Genomic DNA, 20,757 nt, shown 5'->3' with positions numbered 1-20,757 from the left:
AGTAAGGGTCGAAGTGGTGTGTTGGGCAAAGGAACACTGTTCCTGGCTCCTGTGCCCTCAACCACCAGAATCCCGTCCTCCACCGACACAGGGGCGCAACCCACGGCAAACGGGTTGGTGGACCAAATATCCCCCAGGGTCCACTACGGGGGGTTGAAGGGCTCTTAGCGTGACCCAGCACCCACCACGAGGAGGTGGCCCTTCACGGGTGCCTCTTTTTAATAGGTTATTATATGGTGTCATACTCTGTTTAATAGGTTATTAGACATACTGTTGCTATTTCGCACTTGACTCTTGTCTATGAGCTGTAGATTGACGTCACTGTAGAAGTACTTGTGTTGTGTTGTGCTGTGTTGTGTTGTCTTAGGGTTGTGTTGTGTTGTGTTATCTTAGTGTTTTGCTGTGCTGTGTTATCTTAGTGTTGTGTTGTGTTGTCTTAGTGCTGTGCTGTGCTGTGTTATCTTAGTGTTGTGTTGTGCTATCTTAGTGTTGTGTTGTGCTGTACTGTGTTATCTTAGTGTTGTGTTGTGTTTTGCTTTCTTAGTGTTGTGCTGTGCTGTGTTATCTTAGTGTTGTGCTGCCTTAGTGTTGTGTTGTGTTATCTTAGTGTTGTGTTGTGTTATCTTAGTGTTGTGTTGTGCTGTGTTGTGCTGTGTTATCTTAGCGTTGTGTTGTGCTGTCTTAGTGTTGTGTTGTGTTGTCTTAGTGTTGTGCTGTGTTATCTTAGTGTTGTGTTGTGCTGTGCTGTGTTGTCTTAGTGTTGTGTTGTGCTGTGTTATCTTAGTGTTGTGTTGTGTTGTCTTAGTGTTGTGCTGTGTTATCTTAGTGTTGTGCTGTGCAGTGCTGTGCTATCTTAGTGTTGGAGAAAATATCCATTTTCATATGTGTGGACGTATTTCTGACAGGTTGTTGAACCTTTACACTAACATGGGTACATCCTACACCGGGATCAAGTCTGAGATAAGCGAATGACATACGTCATTTTTATTTTAGTTTCACAAATGTACATTACAATGCTCAGGAATCACATTTCGATCTAACATCTGCTCATTAATACAACGTACAATAGAAAAGGGCTGTACAAAATAATAACGTTGTAAATTATCTCGCATTCATGTAACATTGGCAAGATATAAGGCCGTTATTACCATTCGAGTTCATATCGACATTCATACAAATGGCGACATCAACATCTGCATAGCCCATCTTTCCTGTCCACTTGTTTTCAATGGCTATTAGAACAAAACAGGTAGTTTATCGGTAGCTTACAGTCAAGTGACGTGATGCTCTGCGACAGTTTCACTGTCAGGGTCAGCGTTGGACAGCAGCGTGTAAGACGTCCTGCGCTTCCTCAGACGACACTGTTTCCATAGGTAGCTTGCCACAAACCATCATGGCCGTTCGGAGATCTCACAATTCACATCATCAGACAAATACTCAGGGCCTAGATTTTCGAAGCTCTTTTAGAGCTAAGATAATCGTAAATACCATACATTAACATTAACTTACGACTATCTTAGCTAGCCGTGCACCATGTGAAATAGTTGGTCATAGAAAAGACACCTTCTAGAAACAGGAAAAGTGAGGTGAGGAGAAGGTGAAATTGGGTTTAACGTCGTGCTTGAGAATATTTCGCTCATATGACGACGTGCATGCGTGTGTATGTGTATGTGCGGCTGCTTGTACTAGCCCAGACTTGTTTTATAGTGCTAGCCCACTGAGATACCATGCCGCAGTGAAGCATGAATACCCCACTCAGACACAGTATACTGACTCCGAGCCGACCAGTCCTTGTTGTACCCATTAATGCCGAGCGCCAGGCAGGGACCAACAAGTACCATATTTTAACCTATTTTGGTATGACGCGGTCGGGGATCGAACTCGCGACCTTCCGATCTCCGTAACAGGAAAGAGCATCATTGTTTTTGTCTTCAATGTCTTCATGAAAATCTCTATATCCATGTTTCACAAGTTGTGCATTTTGTGAGAATGTGCAGTTTATCTGGTCTGGAGAGTGAACTGTGTTATTTAAGTAAGAGGGCCACCGGCCCATTATACAGGTACCAGGACCAATAAACAAGAATGGATGGTGAGGCGACGTACAATGACACTCTTTTTTAATTACAATTGAAAAACTTTGAAAGGTAGAAATACATATTTAGATAAAATATTAATAAGTGAAATATTGCGTGATGACATAAGTTTTACAAATCTACAAATAGTTAAGGAAGAATGATAACATTTAGGAAGCAGATTCCGACGAAGATTATTATTAAAGTCACATTCGATCCAAAAATGGTACTCTGACTCAACAAGGGGTACAATGCAAAACGGGCATAATCTTTGGCTCCGTGCTAGGCCGGTCTTTCGTGCTTGTTCCATTACCAATTCGTGGTTTGAGCATCGGAACATCAAAGTGTCATACGATAAACTGGCAGAGTAACTAACGATAAATAATCCTCACATTTATTTTCTTTATTAATAGATATGTATAACTGGAGTTTAGAATAACTATACTTTCACAGAAAAATTGATTATCTATAGCAACCCACCTTTCTTTAAACCTTAAAATAATACTGTTAATGCAACCTATATCTTGATTAACCCACACGTAACCGAACCCAAAGCTAAACAACAAATGATTAACGTTTATTGCTCACTCACTCACTCTTCCAGCCTCCGCTAAACTACATATTGATAATCATAAGGTAGAATATCATTATCTTGTCGAAACAACAACCTTACCCAATATTTGATAATCTTAACATACTGGTGGACAAGGATTGAATGTCTACCACGCTCGCCTCCAGCTACCGAATTAGGCGTGGTTCTACCCAGATGCAGAACATCTTTACAGAAATTATCATGACCCCGAGCAACGCCAGGCGGTGAATGGAACCCCAAACCTCTGTACCGTACACAAGAATGGGAAGAATTTTAACATCGAAAATGTGAAATAAACTTTTATGTGGAACGTTTTGACAATTATGCAGATTGGAGCAGATCATTCTCAGAACCTTCAATGCATGTTCTGAAAGAACCATCTGAGAAGTGTACCATGAACCTGAACTTGAAAAATGTACCCCGGGAGATTGGTAACAAACAACAACATCCAACCGTTGAACGTTAAAGAAAAACCTTTTTTTTATTTCCTAAGCTTACCAGCCTTCTTAAAACCATCACTTTAGTTTTCTCTACATAAACCTTTAGCTGCCATTTATTGCAATATCTACGTAGTCTATTTAACCTCTTTTGAAGTCCTATAACCGTACTATTGACGACCGCCATGACGTCGCAAATAGTAACATAAGTATCTGCAGAACTCCTATCTCTATACACCTCTGATCATCCTCTCCAAAGATATCAATGATATCATTTACATACATGTATAGAGAAAAGAGGAAAGGCGATAACTGGCAGCCCTGTCGAACACCACACACACAATAAAAGAAAGAAGTGAAACCTTCATTTAGTGAGACACGTTAAGATACATAGTTTTAATCAATCGAAAAACTCTACCCTGAATATTAGACTGTCAAAGGGTAAGCCACTACAGCCTGGTGCCTTACCACATGCCATATCAGCAATTACATCACTAATTTCTTCACAAGAGATGTCTCGATCAAGACAATATACATCAGTTGTAGTATCACTAAAGGCATCGTCAATAGATTGAACAAAGTCTGTTATGAAATGATAAAAGTCATTTTCTTCTGGTGTAATATTGGAACAGATTTCCGAAATATTCAGTGCAAGCACTTGCAGTAATGTTAGAGATTGAGAGGGGTCTCTTTGTCACAATAGACCAAAAGCATTAACTGTCGCTTAAAGTTACAGAGTTTAGTAGAGATTGCACACCAGAGTCAAACACCGCCGTCCATTTAGAAGCACAGGGTTGCTTGTATTGTCGCCAGGCCTCCATGTACTGCGCCCGGTCTGCTGCACCGTTAGCCGAATTGTGGCAAACAGTTGGGCCAACGTACATTTACTGTCAGAGAAATGAACGTTTTGTTCCTAATTACACTCGACAGGTCGACAGATTCGGTGGAGAAAGTGTCATGGTGTAGGGTGCAATATCCAGCACATAAAGACCTGATTTAGTGGAGGTTCAGGGGGATTTGACAGTCAATCGGCATGACAAATGCTTCCGATTATGGACCGAGAGAGGGAGTTGTTCCAGCATGACAACACTACTTCATATACAGCACACGTCACGGTCCGCCAACTAGCAAATGTTTGACGTGACGGGAGACAACATTCAGTAACTCTCTCACACACTCCAATATTCACCTTAGACATGGTAGATGGAACGTTTTGTAGCTTGCAGCTGTTCCAACTGCCCCGTAGACAGGTCCCAACGAGGAGAATACCTGCAGACACGCTTCTATCCATACCTGAAATAAATATCAACTAGTTACTTGATTCCCTCTGATATCAAGGGAAAAAAGTAGCTGTGAAAAATATACGTATGGATCACTGAAAAGCAGCCGCGACAAGCGAGCTTTACTTCAATCAAGATGTTATTCAACCGTGAGGCTACTGTAGCAGGTGAGGGTTCGAGTGATCCTGGTACAAGCTGCTTAATCTTATTGTTAGGTGACGGCTCTTATCTCCATTAAATACAAACCGTGACGGTGATTTCGACTTCTTACATGAAGCACAGTGTTGGGATCTCTTTCATACTCCCATTATAATTGTACTGTGATTTAATTTATTACCACTCAGTTTTGTTTCGCCACACTATTAACCATGTAATCTTCTATAGAGATGAGGTAGCCTCCCTGAGTCGAGAGGCTACCCCCACACTAATGAATCACCCTTCGCATCCTTGCATGTGTGAAACTAGGTCATAGCTCGCGTCCTTTACAGCGTGGGCCGACGCCATGATGAAAAAGTCGTCCGTTTGTGTGATGACACCTGCGTGCGCAAATGTAAACTTATGAGATGAAATAAACAATGACAATAGACAACTTCTATACACAATATTTAATAAGCTCGTAAATCTAAATAGCAACAGATGCTACTTTCACGATACATCATATCATAACATTAGCCTTTATATACATATCGGCTTACAATTTCAACTATGTTTCCAACCTGCTCATTATTATCTATCCATATTCGAGCAAAACATTCAGGAGATCTCAAGCAGCAGCAGCAGCAGCAATCACAAGCAGCAGCAGCAATCACAGAAGCACCAACTACAACAGCCACTGCACCACTACCACCACCACATACCACATACCACCACCACCACCACCACCACATACCACCACCACCACTACCACCACCACCCCCACATACCACCACCACCTCCTCCTCATACCACCACCATCTCCTCATACCACCACCACCACCACCACTACCACCCACCACCACCTCCACCACATACCACCACCCTCATACCACCACCACCACCACCACCACCACCACCACCACCACCACCACCACCATCACCACCACCACCACCACCTCATACCACCACCACCACCACATACCACCAACACATACCACCACCAACACATACCACCACCACTACCACCACCACCTCATACCACCACCACAACCACCACCACATACGACCACCACCACAACATCATACCACCACCACCGACAGTTGTGACGTCATTAGCGTGGGGGTAGCCTCTCGACTTAAGGGAGGCTACCTCATCTCTATGGAAGATTACATGATTAATGGTGTGCCAGCATGCCCAGTTATGCTGGGACACAATCGGAAATTGTCAAAAGCTAGACAATAACTTCAACTTGGTTTGATAAATGTAGTTTATCTACGCTGACAGATGGCACCAGCGTTTGTACTATGTTACATTCTCGAGAGAATTGGCAAGCTGGTGTAAAGCTTTTACTTAACTGGTTAAAAGTTTGTCAAAGGGTTCATTCCAATAGCATTTTGTAATGTGCATGGTGCAGTGAATTATTAACTTGAACACTGCATAAAGCTGTGCTATTTCAGTGAATATTTAATGGAGTGGAAACGGAACAACACTCGTGTAACACAGACACCATGTCCTTGGCATCGAACTGAAAATAATGTTGCGATCTAGCAAAACAAACCTACCTTCAGTCTACCTTCAGTTACTGGCGATCTATAGCACGTTTTTAAGATCGTATTGTTGTGTAGAGTAATATAATTGCATGGACTAACTGTAAGGAAACGTCTTTGATAATCTAGTGAGTTTACTGTTATATATAGCTTTCATATTCACGATTTGGCTGAAATACTGCCGTAATGACTTTAAACATTCAGTCCGTAGCTAAAACTAAAAACAAACTAACATAAGTGTACCACCAGTGTTATCTTTTAAACGTTTGTTCCATTCGTTTGTGGGGCGGTGGGGTAGTCTAGTGGTTAAAGCGTTGGCTCGTGACGCCGAAGACCCGGGTTCGAATCCCCACATGGGTACAACGTGTGAAGCGCATTTCTGGTGTCCCCGCCGTGAAGTTGCTGGAATATTGCTAAAAGCGGCGTAAAGCCAAACTCAGTCAGTCCATTCGTTTGTGGAACACAGACATGTCCCATTCATTGACGACTTTCACGTGTCAGCGTTTCACGTTACCCCCACCAGTATTGCCGAGGTCGGCCAAATAGGCATCGGGCTTACAAAGTAAGGAATTATGAAGCAGCCGTCTTTAGAAACCATAACAGTGAGAGAAAAAATAGATTTCTGGTTAGAAGTGTTACATTCGACACAGTGTTAATTTTTATTTAGCCAAGGAGTTTATTATTTTTTACTAAATTACATATAAAGACACACTTACTAACATCTTAATTTTTCATAATTTACACAAAATATATTTGTTGAGAATTCATACCAATGACAATTAACAGCGGCTTATACAGCTATCTTTGAATGCTATGTAGATCATAAACGATCGTATCATTCCTGATAAAATTACTTCTTCTGCACCGATTAACTTCAATTACAGTTTCAAGATATTTTGAGGTTTACCATATCTACAAAAATATTTCGGAATCACCCTGTAATGAAGCAGGATGAGACTCTCACTCAAACGTTAGCAGGTTGTTTTTCTTTGAACTTTACAATAGAACAGGACATATAAACTTACGATAAGGCCCTGGCTGGGCTGGTAGACTGCAAGCATTGACTGTTCAACGATGCGATTACTAAAACACTTGAAATGTTATTTGAAAATGAGTGAATATATGGCTTCTTCTAACAATGTTTTTCAAATTGCAGGGAAGAATGGAAATATTTGCAGCAACACATTTTTTCAGTAGAGGGTAACATGTTTTTTATTGTGCCCGTAAATTAGTGACCTCCGCCTGGAAATATTTGCAGCAACACATTTTTTCAGTAGAGGGTAACAAGTTTTTTATTGTGCCCGTAAATTAGTCTCACTGTCGCCCAGAAAGTACGTCATTATGTCAACCTTAAATGTGATAGCCTAGCTTTAATAGCGTGAGAACTCTGCGGACACAGCCGTGTTGATTTCAGTCCTCTTTCAGTGGTGAAGATATCACATCGTTCTCTCTGTTCGTTCCCTCCTGATATCACTCCAGTACTGACATGGCTGCTGTAGGACCCAAGTACACTGTGAGGAAGGCCACCCGAGCTGACATTGGACCAATTAAAACCCTGACTGACGCAGAGGAGTGGGAAATACCACTTTGCTTATTGTATTGCGTCTTTGATATGGATTCAAGGGCTTGGTTCGTAGCTGAATCGGACAAGGGTGAAATAATCGGTGAGTGACACAATGAAATTAATTCCATGGATGTTTGTAATGAGACATGTACACTGTAATAGTTACATATGGTCAGCGGTTGACGGCTCGGGTTTTTTGGGTATTAGCAGAAGATTGTGTTGTGCATCACTCCTGTGTTAACATTAGATACGGGACAACCACGCGCTGCCAACGGATCACAACTCATGATCTTACCCAGGTAGCATGCCATCATCGGCCCGACATCGGCCCGACGTCGTGTGCATTATCGGCCCGACGTCGGCAAACTTCATCAAGTTTTGCTCATCGTATAGACGTCGGCCCAACGTTGGCAAACTTCAATGGCCCTGTATCGGCCCAACGTCGGCATACTTCATTGGCACTGCATCGGCCCAACGTCGTCACTTTATAGGCACTGCAATATTAAACTAACGGGCAAAAGAAACGATACCAAGTCGAAACCACTGATATTACAAAACGACAAACCACCATTGTGTAAAAGGAAAGTGAATTTTGGTGACATGGATAACATGCATGTGTATACACATGCCCATACACCTGTTATTAAAATGCACTTTCCTTTTACTCAATGGTGGTTTGTCGTTTTGTAATATCAGTGGTTTCGACTTGGTATCGTTTTCTTTTGCCCGTTAGTTTAGTTGTTCACTCCACTTCTCCACGGTGAATACATATTTTATAGCATGTACCACAATTTATATGTGAATACTATTTTATATCTGTATCATAACATGTATACAAATGTGAAGAAACATTCCCTAAACATATCATGTTTTTAAAACTATTTATTCATATGAATTTGTATGGTTCCAGAAACAGTGTGTTCTATGAACGTTTAGTTATTAAATTTTGTAACCACCAAAAAGGCTTCTGAAAACGTTTTATCCATGTGAATGCTTATTGTTCAGGAAACATTGTAATGACATTTTCTGTCAAGATATGGTTTTAACTTTTCAGTAAAACACTAACCGTTAACAATAAGGTTACATGTCTATGGAAAATAGACATTGTTACTCTTAACAAGGATAATAAAAAAAAAGAATGGCAGACATATAATCAACATTCTTTATTAATTTCTTTCAGAAAACGCGTACACTTTTCAAGAATATTTCAGAATCTTCTTCTTTGGTTTCGACTTTATCCATTTTTCTGAAATACAGAAAACAATTGTATAGTAAGTGTATTAAGTCAAATCAAGAGACAATAATCAGTTAATGATGTCTTCCTGCACCTATGTATGTGCAAGTGTTTGATGGACACCAGCACACAATGGAAAATAATGGAAATCCTTGAATGCCTAAATTTGGTAATATATAGTATCAAACCACACTGAATAGCAACCACTAGCCCATCACTCTTGTTGGTCGGAGGCTGGGTGCATGTACAAATCCAATTTTTGCAATAAAAAAAACAACGTCACCAACAAGTATATAGACAATGATATTAAACAGATGCACTTACGTTTACTGATTCACAGCTCCTGGATTATTTGATGTAATCCTCAATAAATCCATCACTTCTGTTTGTATCTGCCTGAATTCTTGTGTCTCATTTTCGCCCTTGCTGCAACAAAAAAAACATTGTTCCACATTATAACAAGTTACAAATTGAACTAGATTCCCCAAGCATATATAAATCTAGTTAGTCCGATGCTGAAATATATTGTGTAATAATTATTGCCTAAAGTTTTGGGGGGTCAACGTGCGTAGATTTAACACCAACGTGTATAAAGTTGCCCCTTTACAACAAACATGGATTACTGGACAGCTCTTCTTTACATTCTAACCTGGAATACAAACTTGAATTGATATATTAAATAGCTATTGTTACTAGCTACATGATTCACGTCTTACACGCGAAAGTTACTGCATCAGTATGATTTCGTTGCGAGCATTGTAACCAGATTCGTTCAGTTTTCGATCACTATATTTTTTCTCATTGGCAAAATGTTTCGGTGAACCAAGTAAACCATAAGAAATTTATTTGGTCTACATTTCCTGAACAAAGACTAAGTAAATTTGAATAATTAATACTGTATCATGAAAAAACATGGTGATCGAAAACCGAATGAACATTGCCGAGGACCAGTCATCGCCAACGCCCCATTATAGCGCGGGAAACAATGTTTATTTCTGGCTCTCGTTTAGAAATTTCTCGCTCTCGTTTAGAAGAGAAATATACATATCCGAAAATGATAAATTGATTCGTTTGGGGAAAATTGAAGAATACACAATGTAAAGACTTTACTTTGATAATATAGATCTAGCCTTTTACTGAAAATAACGTGGGAATGTTAGACCGGCATAACCACAACAACCGTGCGGATGATGAACATTTAGTTTAGTCAGTGTTACGGTAATTTACCAAGTATGCTTTGGTCATTTCTGAATAACATACTTAGACTATGACCCACAGTCAGGTCGACCAGAATGTATTTGATTCCCTATTTTCGTGTTATAAGTTTAATGCAACCTTTTCCACTGACTGAAGTGAGCGAACTTTTCATAGCTTAAAAAATTAATAGTAAGTTGTAATGTTAAATTAAAAAATATATATTTCAGAAATAACAGGGAACAAAATTAATGACGATAAGTGTCACTGTCTTGTGAGCTGTGCATACGCTTACTAGATCGAAAACCGAACGTAATAGCGACAAATGTCCGCCTGACATGAACTCTGGTTAAGAACATACTGCTTGCCATTGATAGCTGTATAAAATTTTGTATCCAACATAAAATTAATATGGTGCAAACTCCCTTAGGTCTCCTTCACAACAACATACATAATACTCTCTGTTGGAAGCCTAACAACACCGAATCTAAGAGATCGTATACGGCTGCTCAAAACTTCGCGATTTCTGAGTAGCACGAGGGAGTGAATATCAAAATGTACATAAACATATCAACGACCGTGTAGTGACTGTAAAGTTAACTTACCGTAACCAGGGTCAGATCGATGATACAGTTCAATTTGTTGCTGCACAATGACATTGTTGTACCGTCCTCAATAAACTTCAACTAAGATGGCGGGTGCGAAAATATGACGTGAACGTGTGACGTCATTCCGACGTCCTTTCTCACGGTAACATATCTTTCTTCATGAACAACTTTTTAAAAAAGCTTTTGAATAATTAATGCTTTTAAATAGTTGAGAGAATTGTTTTAAGATTGTGAGTGTGTTTTGACGAAACTATTTTGGATAAATCAGTTTGAAAACCTATGAACATGTTTGGAAAATGTTATGTGATAGCTGGGTTACACTGGCCCACTATCGGCCCAGCGCTGTTCAACGATGCCGACGGTGCCGACTATCAGCCGACGTCGGGCCGATGATGGCATGCTAACTGGGTTAAGGACCCTTTGTGGAAATGCTGCTACGTGACAGTAGGTTAAAGCAGCACCATACCAACATGTTGCACGATTTGGTAAAGAAATTTAAGGCAGCATTACATTTCCTCTCTGCCTTGCCGGACTGCAGCTGTTTCCCCATATCTCTAGTCATAGAACATGAGATGACATACAGCCACTCCGGCAACATGACCTGAACCAGCTGGTGGGCTGGAGCAACGTGGCCAATCAGGTTACCTGTAGCGTTACAACCAGGCTGTTTTCAATTATTTGCTAAAATATATGCGTTGAAGCAGCCTCTAGCCAAAAGGGGTCAGCTTTATACATCGTTATTCGAACCGTTACACCTACGCCCCATTGTGCAGGGTGTATCTCTCTGCCTACTGGAAGTATATACTATTGTTGCCAATTAACGCTTTCTGAAGAGAGGCCAGATATCTGAATTATATTTTCAATATAATAACATTTTTACCTCCAAATATAGTTATGTGCAGAGTTTTCTTGTTCCGTCACTACATTCCACAGGAAAACATAGTCTTCCACAGCAATGTAACAATAACATCTACAAAGCTGTGCAGTACAGTTTAATACTGTGTTCACAGTCTTGAGTATGCCCGACAAGCAGTTAGTGCAGCCAGACTATATTAGTTCTCTGCAGCCAGACTATGTTAGTTCTCTGCACACTCCTGGCTTATGGATGCTGATCTACTTGTTCTGGGTCGTTCCAACCTGGTTCTTCTACTCGTGGTGCCTCCTCCAGCCCCAGACTGGGATGCTGTGCTTCTCAGTGCTGATGAATATATTTTGTTCTGGAATGTTATTCATATGTATTCCATAGCACGGAACGATATCCATACTTGCTTCTGTCACTTGATACTAGTCATATATCTAGTAGTGTGTAGTTTGTCATATATCTAGTATAGTCCGTTTGGCGCAAAATCGGACAGATGAATTGCAGTCTAACTCGAAAACAACTAAAAATAGAATACTCAATGAAACAATGATCGTAACATCAGACAAACTCTGTGATATTTTTACAGAATTTAGGACCTAAAAATAAGAAAGTTGTTTAACAAACTATCATTAAAATTTTGACACAGTTCACTGTTTGTTACGAGGGAGGACTGTTTTATGTAACATTGTACAAGTGGAAGTGTCTTTAAAAGTGGCTCCAAATGTGTCAAATATTCTACCAATTGCTTTACGTTTTTGGGTTTGAATGGTTTCATATGTGACGTTTTGGGGGAATTTAGTGGCCTCAAATGGACCAATCTTTTAAGAAAAGCAAGAGTAATAGATATCAACTTCTTGTGAATAGCACAACGTTTTGGAGTGTATGCTTGCTTCTTCATCAGGTCATGAATATTCACAATAAAGAAGTTGACATCCATAAATCTTGCTTTTCTTATGCATTCCCCTTCTAAATGGCCTTCAAAGATTTGACCATTCTTCTATTTGTAGACTTACAAGTTGAGCTAATGGCTCCAAGTGACCATTTCACAATTCACATTATTTTGTTATTTTTGTTTTGTTTCATAATGGGACATATGTTATCAATTAACGATAAAGGCCAAAGTCTTATTTTTGTAGGACTGTATCATGACATTCTAGTCACGGATCGTAGTTACTGGAGGTCACATGAGATTTTAAGCTCAAGTAGTTCACCTAGATCATGTTTTTGTTTCATTTTACAACAGTTCGTGTTAACACATGTTTATATTGGAGTTGAATCTGAACGAATCACTGACAAACAGTAACAATAATTACATACTGCATTGAAGTGCATTCTGTTGAAGCAAACTACACTGACCATGAAAATCATGTTATACTATTACCTTTATCATTATGTTCGCAAAACATTGTTGCAATACGGTTACTTCAATGAAACATTCCACATTATGGCTCTATATCATTTATCTGTTCACCAATGGCATACACTCATACACAATGGGGACAGGAAGCCTGAAAGTATGGCATAACAGCGATGTCGCACACAGAGAGCTATATGAATTTAAGATGTATGCACTTGGACAGAAACCTTCCAGTCAATATATCACAATATGTATTGCAATATCTCTTAAATTATTGCAATATATCGCAATATGAGAATCAGGGCAATATCCAGCCCCAGTTTTCACGAGCGATGTTTTGACGACCATAGACTGACGACTGCACTCTCCTGCAGTAAACTATTCCGTAACACCCCGTTTCTTGGGTCGCAGTTGCTTCTCTCGGGAAACATCACTGGTGGAAACATTATGTTTAACCTTTTTCAACGGATAATTGTCTCAGTTCGAATCGATCTAACAGCAACACGACAATGTTGGCTGACTGAGCCTATGTCCACAGTCCAACAATGCATCCGTGGAATGTGACGTGACGCCAACCTCATGTGGATTTACTGTTGAAACCACACGCTGGTAGTAGAAGTACGACGGTAACATTTTCCAGTGTGGTTTACGATAAAGACAGTCGTAACTAACATATTATGGAGAAGATATTTAACCCGAACGAAATCCGTCCGCAAACTTATCAAACGTATTCACGGTAACGTGCGTCTTAGCGCGCGCGCGTGTGTGTGTGTATGTGTGGAGAGAGAGAGAGAGAGAGGGAGAGGGGCAAATACGTCACTGGAGGAGCTTGTCATTTTTTCCGTGAATGAGGATTGTTGATTCAGGTCACTGACATCCAAGCTTCTCTGTTTGATTCTGCCTAGATTAATTCCTGTTTGTATTAGAATTTGGAACCTTAGAAAGGAAATGCAGTTTGCTCTAGCCCCATGTATAATGTAATAAAGTACACTTTTACCCTGGACATTATAGTTACAGTACGAGGATGCTGGTAGTAGAATGGCGCCGCTTATTACACCATACATGGGTATAGAACAGCTGTATTTCTAAATTATGAACTGCCTCCGTGGTGTAGTGGTTAGAGCGTCCGCCCTGAGAGCGGAAGGTCGCGGGTTCGATCCCCGACCGCGTCATGCCAAAAGACATTGAAATATGGTACTTGTTGGTCCCTGCCTGGTACTCGGCATTAATGGGTACAACAAGGACTGGTCGGCTCGGAGTCAGTATAATGTGTCTGAGTGGGGTATTCATGCTTCACTGCGGCATGGTATCTCAGTGGGCTAGCACTATAAAACCAGCTTCAGTCTGGGCTAGTACAAGCAGCCGCACATACACATACACACGCATGCACGTCGTCATATGAGCGAACTATTCTCAAGCACGACGATAAACCCAATTTCACCTCACCTCTTAATTATGCCCATCATGTTTATAATAATGCCTATGCTCTTCTCTCGTCAGCTATTCGAGTCTTTGTGTACTGTAACGAAGAGACGGCGGAAGGCGGCCTCTATATCGTCAGGAAAGATCTCAGAGGCAAAGGTATCGGACGAGACGTGAACCGCCATGGCCTCGCAGCAGTTGGTGACGCAAACATCACCCTCTCGGCAGGTCTGGTCAGCCTCTACGACAGCCATGGCTTCACGTTCTACTATGACGTACACCAGAAACGTGGGCCAGTGGAAGTCATACTGGGGGCCATTCCTGAAGCAGGAACGACCTCGGGTATCACCATAGTCCCCTATGAAGATGCCATGTTTACGGAGCTGAGGGCGTACGACGAGAAAGTATGTGAAAGTGAGAGGGATTACTTCTTCAGAAACTGGATCATCAGCCATGCAAAGAACATTCTCATTGCACGATCACATACCGGACGTGTTGTAGGATACGGGTGTTTGCGGGTGACAGAATACTGCAATGAGATTGCACCGTTGTATGCTGATAGCGACATCATTGCATGGGCACTGTTGAAAGAACTCTTGCAGCACCTGGACCCGAAGGAATCTGTCCATATGTTTATCGTCTCGGAAAACAAAGCAATGATGGAGAGTGTAGGCAAAGCTCCCCTGACAAACGCTATTACGCTTCACAAAATGTACACTAAAACGCAGGTGCCCCAAAAACTGGAGCAGTTGTATTCGTTATCTGCCATGTCATTATCTGTTGTGTGATGTATTTCCGCTCATAAACAGATATGTGTAACTACACTTTCTTTGAACCAATAAATTAATGTAAATCAAAAGGGTTTCACCTTAAGGGTAGATTTTGGAGGTGATTGCATGTTTATGACATGTAAAACAAAGGTGCAGACATCTTGAAGGTATTTCTTTGCATTATTTTTATTTGAAAATCATTGCCATGTGTAAATATAGCTATTTGCTTCCACAATAAATTAAAAAGGAATCGATTCAGTGTTAAATCAACAAACATATGTGATATAGTGAAACATATTCATAGCGTAGTCTTCTACAGTTGTGTTTGCTAAAATAACATGATATAAGTCGATACACTGTCGATAGTAAAATTTACTACCTACGTATACACAGTCAGTTCAATTTCTTTCAAAAGCCAAAGTACTAAATGAGGTCTAACATGATCAAACAGATCCTTTATACACGAAACTTAGAAAAAGTTACCATGTGTGATGGAAAATCGTCGGTCTACAAAACCAACAGAATATTTTGGAACGTTATACAAATGAATGGAAATTATTTGTTAATTTTGAAAAAACAATCATAGTTATCTTTAGAAGAGGTGGGTCTGTCGCCTCTAAAAAAAATGTTTTTTGAGTGGCAAAAATTTATCTATTGTTAATCAGTATACCTATCTCGGACTACTGTTTTGCCATACTATGAACTTTAAAAAGAGTGTTATAGACCTAAAATCACGTGCTAAGAATGATCATATTAATGTTATGTCAGTTTCCCAGAATTTTGGAATTTTAACCCCGAAAATATATTTTAAATTGTTTGATGCACAAATCCAACCGATTATGCTTTATGGGTCTGGAATTTGGGGATTTCAACGTCATGAATGTCTAGAGAAACTACACCTTTTAGCATGTCCAAGATTTTTAAATGTAGCGCGAGCAGCACCAACTTGTATGGTTTATGGAGAATGCGGTAGATATCCGATATATATAAATTCACAAATCAGATGTTTAAAATATTGGTTAAAGATCCTTGGAATGCACGAACAAAGAATCCCCAAACTAGCTTATAACATGCTTGTACATTTAGATGATAGGGGTAAGACAACATGGGCGCCTCATATAAGAACTCTTTTATTTTCTCATGGCTTTGGATTTGTGTGGCTAAATCAAACAGTTGGTAATATTAATCTATTTCTTAAGCAATTTCGAGAACAATCTGTTAGCATGTATTATCAAGAATGGCATTCCTGTCTAGACAATAGTTTAAGATACCAGTTGTATAGTTCACATAAGAGCTTAATTCAACCAGAACTATATCTATCTGTATTGACATCAGAAATATCAGACGCACACTTGTCAATTTTCGATTGGGCCTGTTAGACTTATCAGTAAATAAGGGCAGACAATTTTCAATAGAGAGACGTTTAAGGATATGTCCATTATGTAACTCGGCTATAGAAGATGAAATTCACTTCGCTTTTGTATGCCCACATTATGCTGGTTTAAGAAAAAAATATATCCCAAATAATTACCTGTTAAAATATCCTTCATCTGCCTTTGCTTCCATTCTATCTTCCAAAAATGAAAATGTAATACGTAATCTTGCGCTTTATGTAAAACATGCTGTTTTCCTTAGAAGCAATATCTTATCTGAACTGTAATTTCTTTGTGAAATGTCTGTAACATGTGCTGTATATATACTTGTATTACTTGTATATGGGCCGGATGCCTTAAGTACAATAAATATCTTTGACTTTGACTTTGACTTGACAGGCTTGACCATTATTCTCTCATCTCAAGGGATACAAAACAGAGGATCCTCACATTTTAAAAGGTATTCATAAGTACATCGAGTAGGCCCAGTACAACATGATCGCAAAAATGACCTCTTTTGTGTATGAATTATAGCAGAAGCGGAGATTTTCTAATTCCCTTGGTTTTAATGTGTTTGATCATGTGGACAAAGTGACAAGGCGCATTCAACAAAGTTCAACATTATCAAAATAAACACACATCGTATCACAGTTGCGTAGGTCGATTATCATGTTGTTGATCACCGGATTCTGTGGTTCATGGTTCATTTGGTGCACTTCATGATGGAGTGTAGCTTCTACTCCGACATCAGAACGAGACTTTTTTTATAAATGTAACCAACTAAACTCAAGCTTTATGGACCTCCAATTATGTGATAAGTTTTGCTGGTTGTTGTCAAATGATGATATCCAATACGAACTAGCCAAAAGTCTGCAAAGTATGTTCCACAAAAAATCCTTTCAGGAAAACTGTAAATACTTTTAATGCATTAATTTTAACTAACTAGTTTTATTTTTCTATGTACTATCTCTACATGTATGTGATGTGTACGTATAAGTGTATGATATATGTTGTGTAAGTGGGTGTATGTATGTGTGCGTGTGTGTGTATGTATGTATGTATGTATGTGTGTGTGTGGGTGTGTGTTGTTTGTATTTATGTATGTATGTAAGTGTCTATGTATGCATGTGTCTATGTATGTATTTAGGTATGTATACGTCTATGTATGGATGAATTTATGTATGAAGGTATCTTTGTAGTTATCTATGTTTGTACGCATCCATGCTAGTATTTAAATGTGTACCTATGCATGTATCTAAGTGTGTATATATGTCAACAATCTTTTCATATTTTTTAAACGCTTTTTAAATATTGCTGATATTCTTTTTGAAGGTGTCATTTCGGCCTCTCGAGGCCTGGTGTTTGCATTTTATATGCTGTACTATGCTGTCCCATCATTTATAACACATGACACTATAATAAACTACTATTATTATTATTATTATTATTTACAGACCAACACCACATTGCTAGAATAGTGCGGCATTAAAAAAAACCAAAACAATAAAAAATAAAAAGCAATTCAAGGCTGAATCTGTTTATTGCACCTATATTGTGTGGAATCGGGTCCCTCCACTCGACACATGCAACATACCAGCACATAATGGCCTACAGGATAAAATGTTTCATTTCCTTTTTTAACACAACTATTGCTAATAGTGACAGGTTGTACTGTCACATGGGTACAATGTGTGAAGCCCATTTCTGGTGTCCCCCACCGTGATGTTGCTGGAATATTGCTAAAAGCGGCGTAAAACCAAACTCAGTCAGTCAGTTACTGACGATCTGTAGCCCGTTTTAAAAATGTATTATTGTGTAGAGTAATATAATTTTATGGATTAGCTTTTAGAGGCAGTGATAATTTAGTGAGTTTATTTTCTTTCACTGACAGGTATTTATTGCATCTGAGTTTGGTATACAGCTACTGTTGATATGACTGTAAATATTGGTGAGGAGAGGTGAAATTGGGTTTAACGTCGCTGTCGCGCTGGAGAATATTTGGCTCATATGACGACGTGCATGCGTGTGTATATGTAGGTGCGGCTGCTTGTACTAGCCCAGACTGAAGCTGGTTTTATGGTTATGACCCGTGAAAGCGAAATCTGGACTAAACCTCCTCAATTTAGGTTTCGCTTTCGCGGGAACGTTCAAGCTACAGTTAACATTGAATTTCGCATTCCCGGGACTCTCAGTACACAAGAAAAACAAAGAAGTGTGAGTCGTCGTCTGAAACCGTAGTCATGGTAGAAATTTAATATATAAATAACAATAAATGTTTGAGCCACAGACTGTTCACCGATAAGTCACATGGATGGATCATGTGGATGTGGAATTGAAAATATCGTGGATAGACAACTTACATCGTTAAGCATTCATTGACGTAATTTACGTTACCGAAATGTAATGTACGTTACTTATATATATAGGGCGATAACAACCTAAAACTGCTTTCACTTGTCAAAGTTTGATTCACATTTGATATTTCGGCAATACCAGACAACAAAACACAAAAGTTTCGCAAAACTTTCCAAATTTCCAAATAAGGCGGTAACGTAAATTATAGTAACGTAAATTAGTTCTGGTAATGAAACTTTGTTATGGCAAGATGAATAAATACAGAATGCTTGGTTGGGGCACATGTATAACAGACCGCCGGGCCCCAATGTACAGTGATGAAGACTATTACTGGGATGCTAGATTTTGAGTTATAACGGTAGCGTATGATTACTTGCTCAACAAATCTCTACTGATGTCGAGCATATTTTTCCATATTGTAAGAAAAATCAATGTTAACGAAACTATATGTTTTTAGATATCAAGAAAAATATCTTGTGGGTCTGTGCGATGATTTACCAAAAGAAAAGCTGTAAACAAACACAACGTAACGTAAATTACTCTGACTCTACCGACATAATCTAAACGTTGGTTTGGGGTTGGTGAACCATCGACATGCTAACATGGGCGAATTAACCCATATGTATGTTGGTTCTTTCATGACACTAAATATAACAAAACTTCCGTTGGATAAAATTTTGCAACAAGCTTAAATGCAAAGAATACGTACTACCGACATAGCAAAAATGCCGCCATAGAATAATGAAGGTTGATACTGTATTGTAAATTTAGTGTTATTTAGAATACCTGCACAGATACACCTAGATTTAATATCAAATTTGAAATCGAATGTCGGCGACAGCAATTGTCCAAGTTAACTGAGAATTAGTGAGATCTGCTCGAACAACCGTCTTTGCGCGGTGGATTAAATAAAATAGTCAAATAAGTCAAACAACAAACACATTTTACTACACAGCTCCAATACTTCTTTTCGCGGAGGGTTTTCCTACACTGATGCTTAAACTTGTCACAGATCAAGCGCTGAAACTTGAAACAACTGAAACTCCATCTGAGTTAAGAGGCTAACAGATCGAGTATTGGGGTCGCGCGCTAATCTGAAGTACGGTAATCCGATGTTTTCATAGCAATTCGCTTTCGCGGCACTTCTAGCACAACTTTGGTTTTCGCTTTACCGGGAATAGGGAATATTAAAATTTCGCTTTCCCGGGGCGACACCGGTTTTATAGTGCTAGCCCACTGAGATACCATGCCGCAGTGAAGCATGAATACCCCACTCAGACACATTATACTGACTCCAAGCCGACCAGTCCTTGTTGTATCCATTAATGCCGAGCGCCAGGCAGGGACCAACAAGTACCATATTGTAACGTCTTTTGGTATGACGCGGTCGGGGATCGAACCCGCGACCATCCGCTCTCCGGGCGGACGCTCTAACCACTACACCACGGAGGCGGTCCTGTAAATATTGACTTCGGCATTTAAAACAAATTAATACAAGTGTACCACCAGTTTTATGTTGTATGCGTTTGTTCCATTCCTTTGTGAGACACAGACATGTCACATTCACTGACGATTTTCACGTTTCACCGTATCCCGTTACCCTCGCCAGTGATGCCGTCACCAAGGTCGGGCAGATAGACATCGGGCTTACCAAGTCGGGAATTACAAAGCAGCCATCTTTAGAAATCATACCAGTGAAAATTTCACTTTCTCGTTACAAGGGTTATGTTTGACACAGTTTTAAATTTCAGTCAACCAAAGAGTGTTATTGTTTTACTAAATTTAGTATAAAGACATATTTTTATCATGTATGTATGTAGAATTCAGTTTACATCTTAATCTGTATAATGAACACAAAATATATATTGTTTTAAGGAATGGTACTAGTGACAATTAACTGCGGCATATGTCCGGGTTACAATTTTGATCTTCAGTAACCCATGCTTGTCCTATG

The 20,757-nt window shown here is 39.5% G+C and overlaps 1 protein-coding gene and 1 long non-coding RNA gene across 2 annotated transcripts; one reads left to right on the top strand and one right to left on the bottom strand.

Moving 5' to 3' along the window:
* Nucleotides 1-8,778: 8,778 nt before the first annotated feature.
* LOC124270841 lies at nucleotides 8,779-9,282 on the bottom strand. The gene is made up of 2 exons (XR_006896888.1): nucleotides 9,187-9,282; nucleotides 8,779-8,874 (listed from the first exon to the last, which is right to left on the bottom strand). It is a non-coding gene; the product is annotated as an uncharacterized LOC124270841 (long non-coding RNA).
* Nucleotides 9,283-10,747: 1,465 nt separating this feature from the next.
* Nucleotides 10,748-15,093, top strand: LOC124270843. Its single transcript, XM_046705895.1, has 2 exons — nucleotides 10,748-10,754; nucleotides 14,384-15,093. The coding sequence occupies exons 1-2, from the start codon at nucleotides 10,748-10,750 to the stop codon at nucleotides 15,091-15,093; spliced, it is 717 nt and encodes a 238-aa protein (XP_046561851.1).
* The last annotated feature ends 5,664 nt before the right edge of the window (nucleotides 15,094-20,757 follow it).

The sequence above is a fragment of the Haliotis rubra genome, unplaced genomic scaffold (genome assembly GCF_003918875.1).
Source record: "Haliotis rubra isolate DU_JTF1 unplaced genomic scaffold, ASM391887v1 Scf1550, whole genome shotgun sequence".
NCBI lineage: Eukaryota > Metazoa > Mollusca > Gastropoda > Lepetellida > Haliotidae > Haliotis > Haliotis rubra.
Note: the sequence above shows the minus strand (reverse complement) of the source record. Positions and strands in the feature narration are given on the sequence as shown.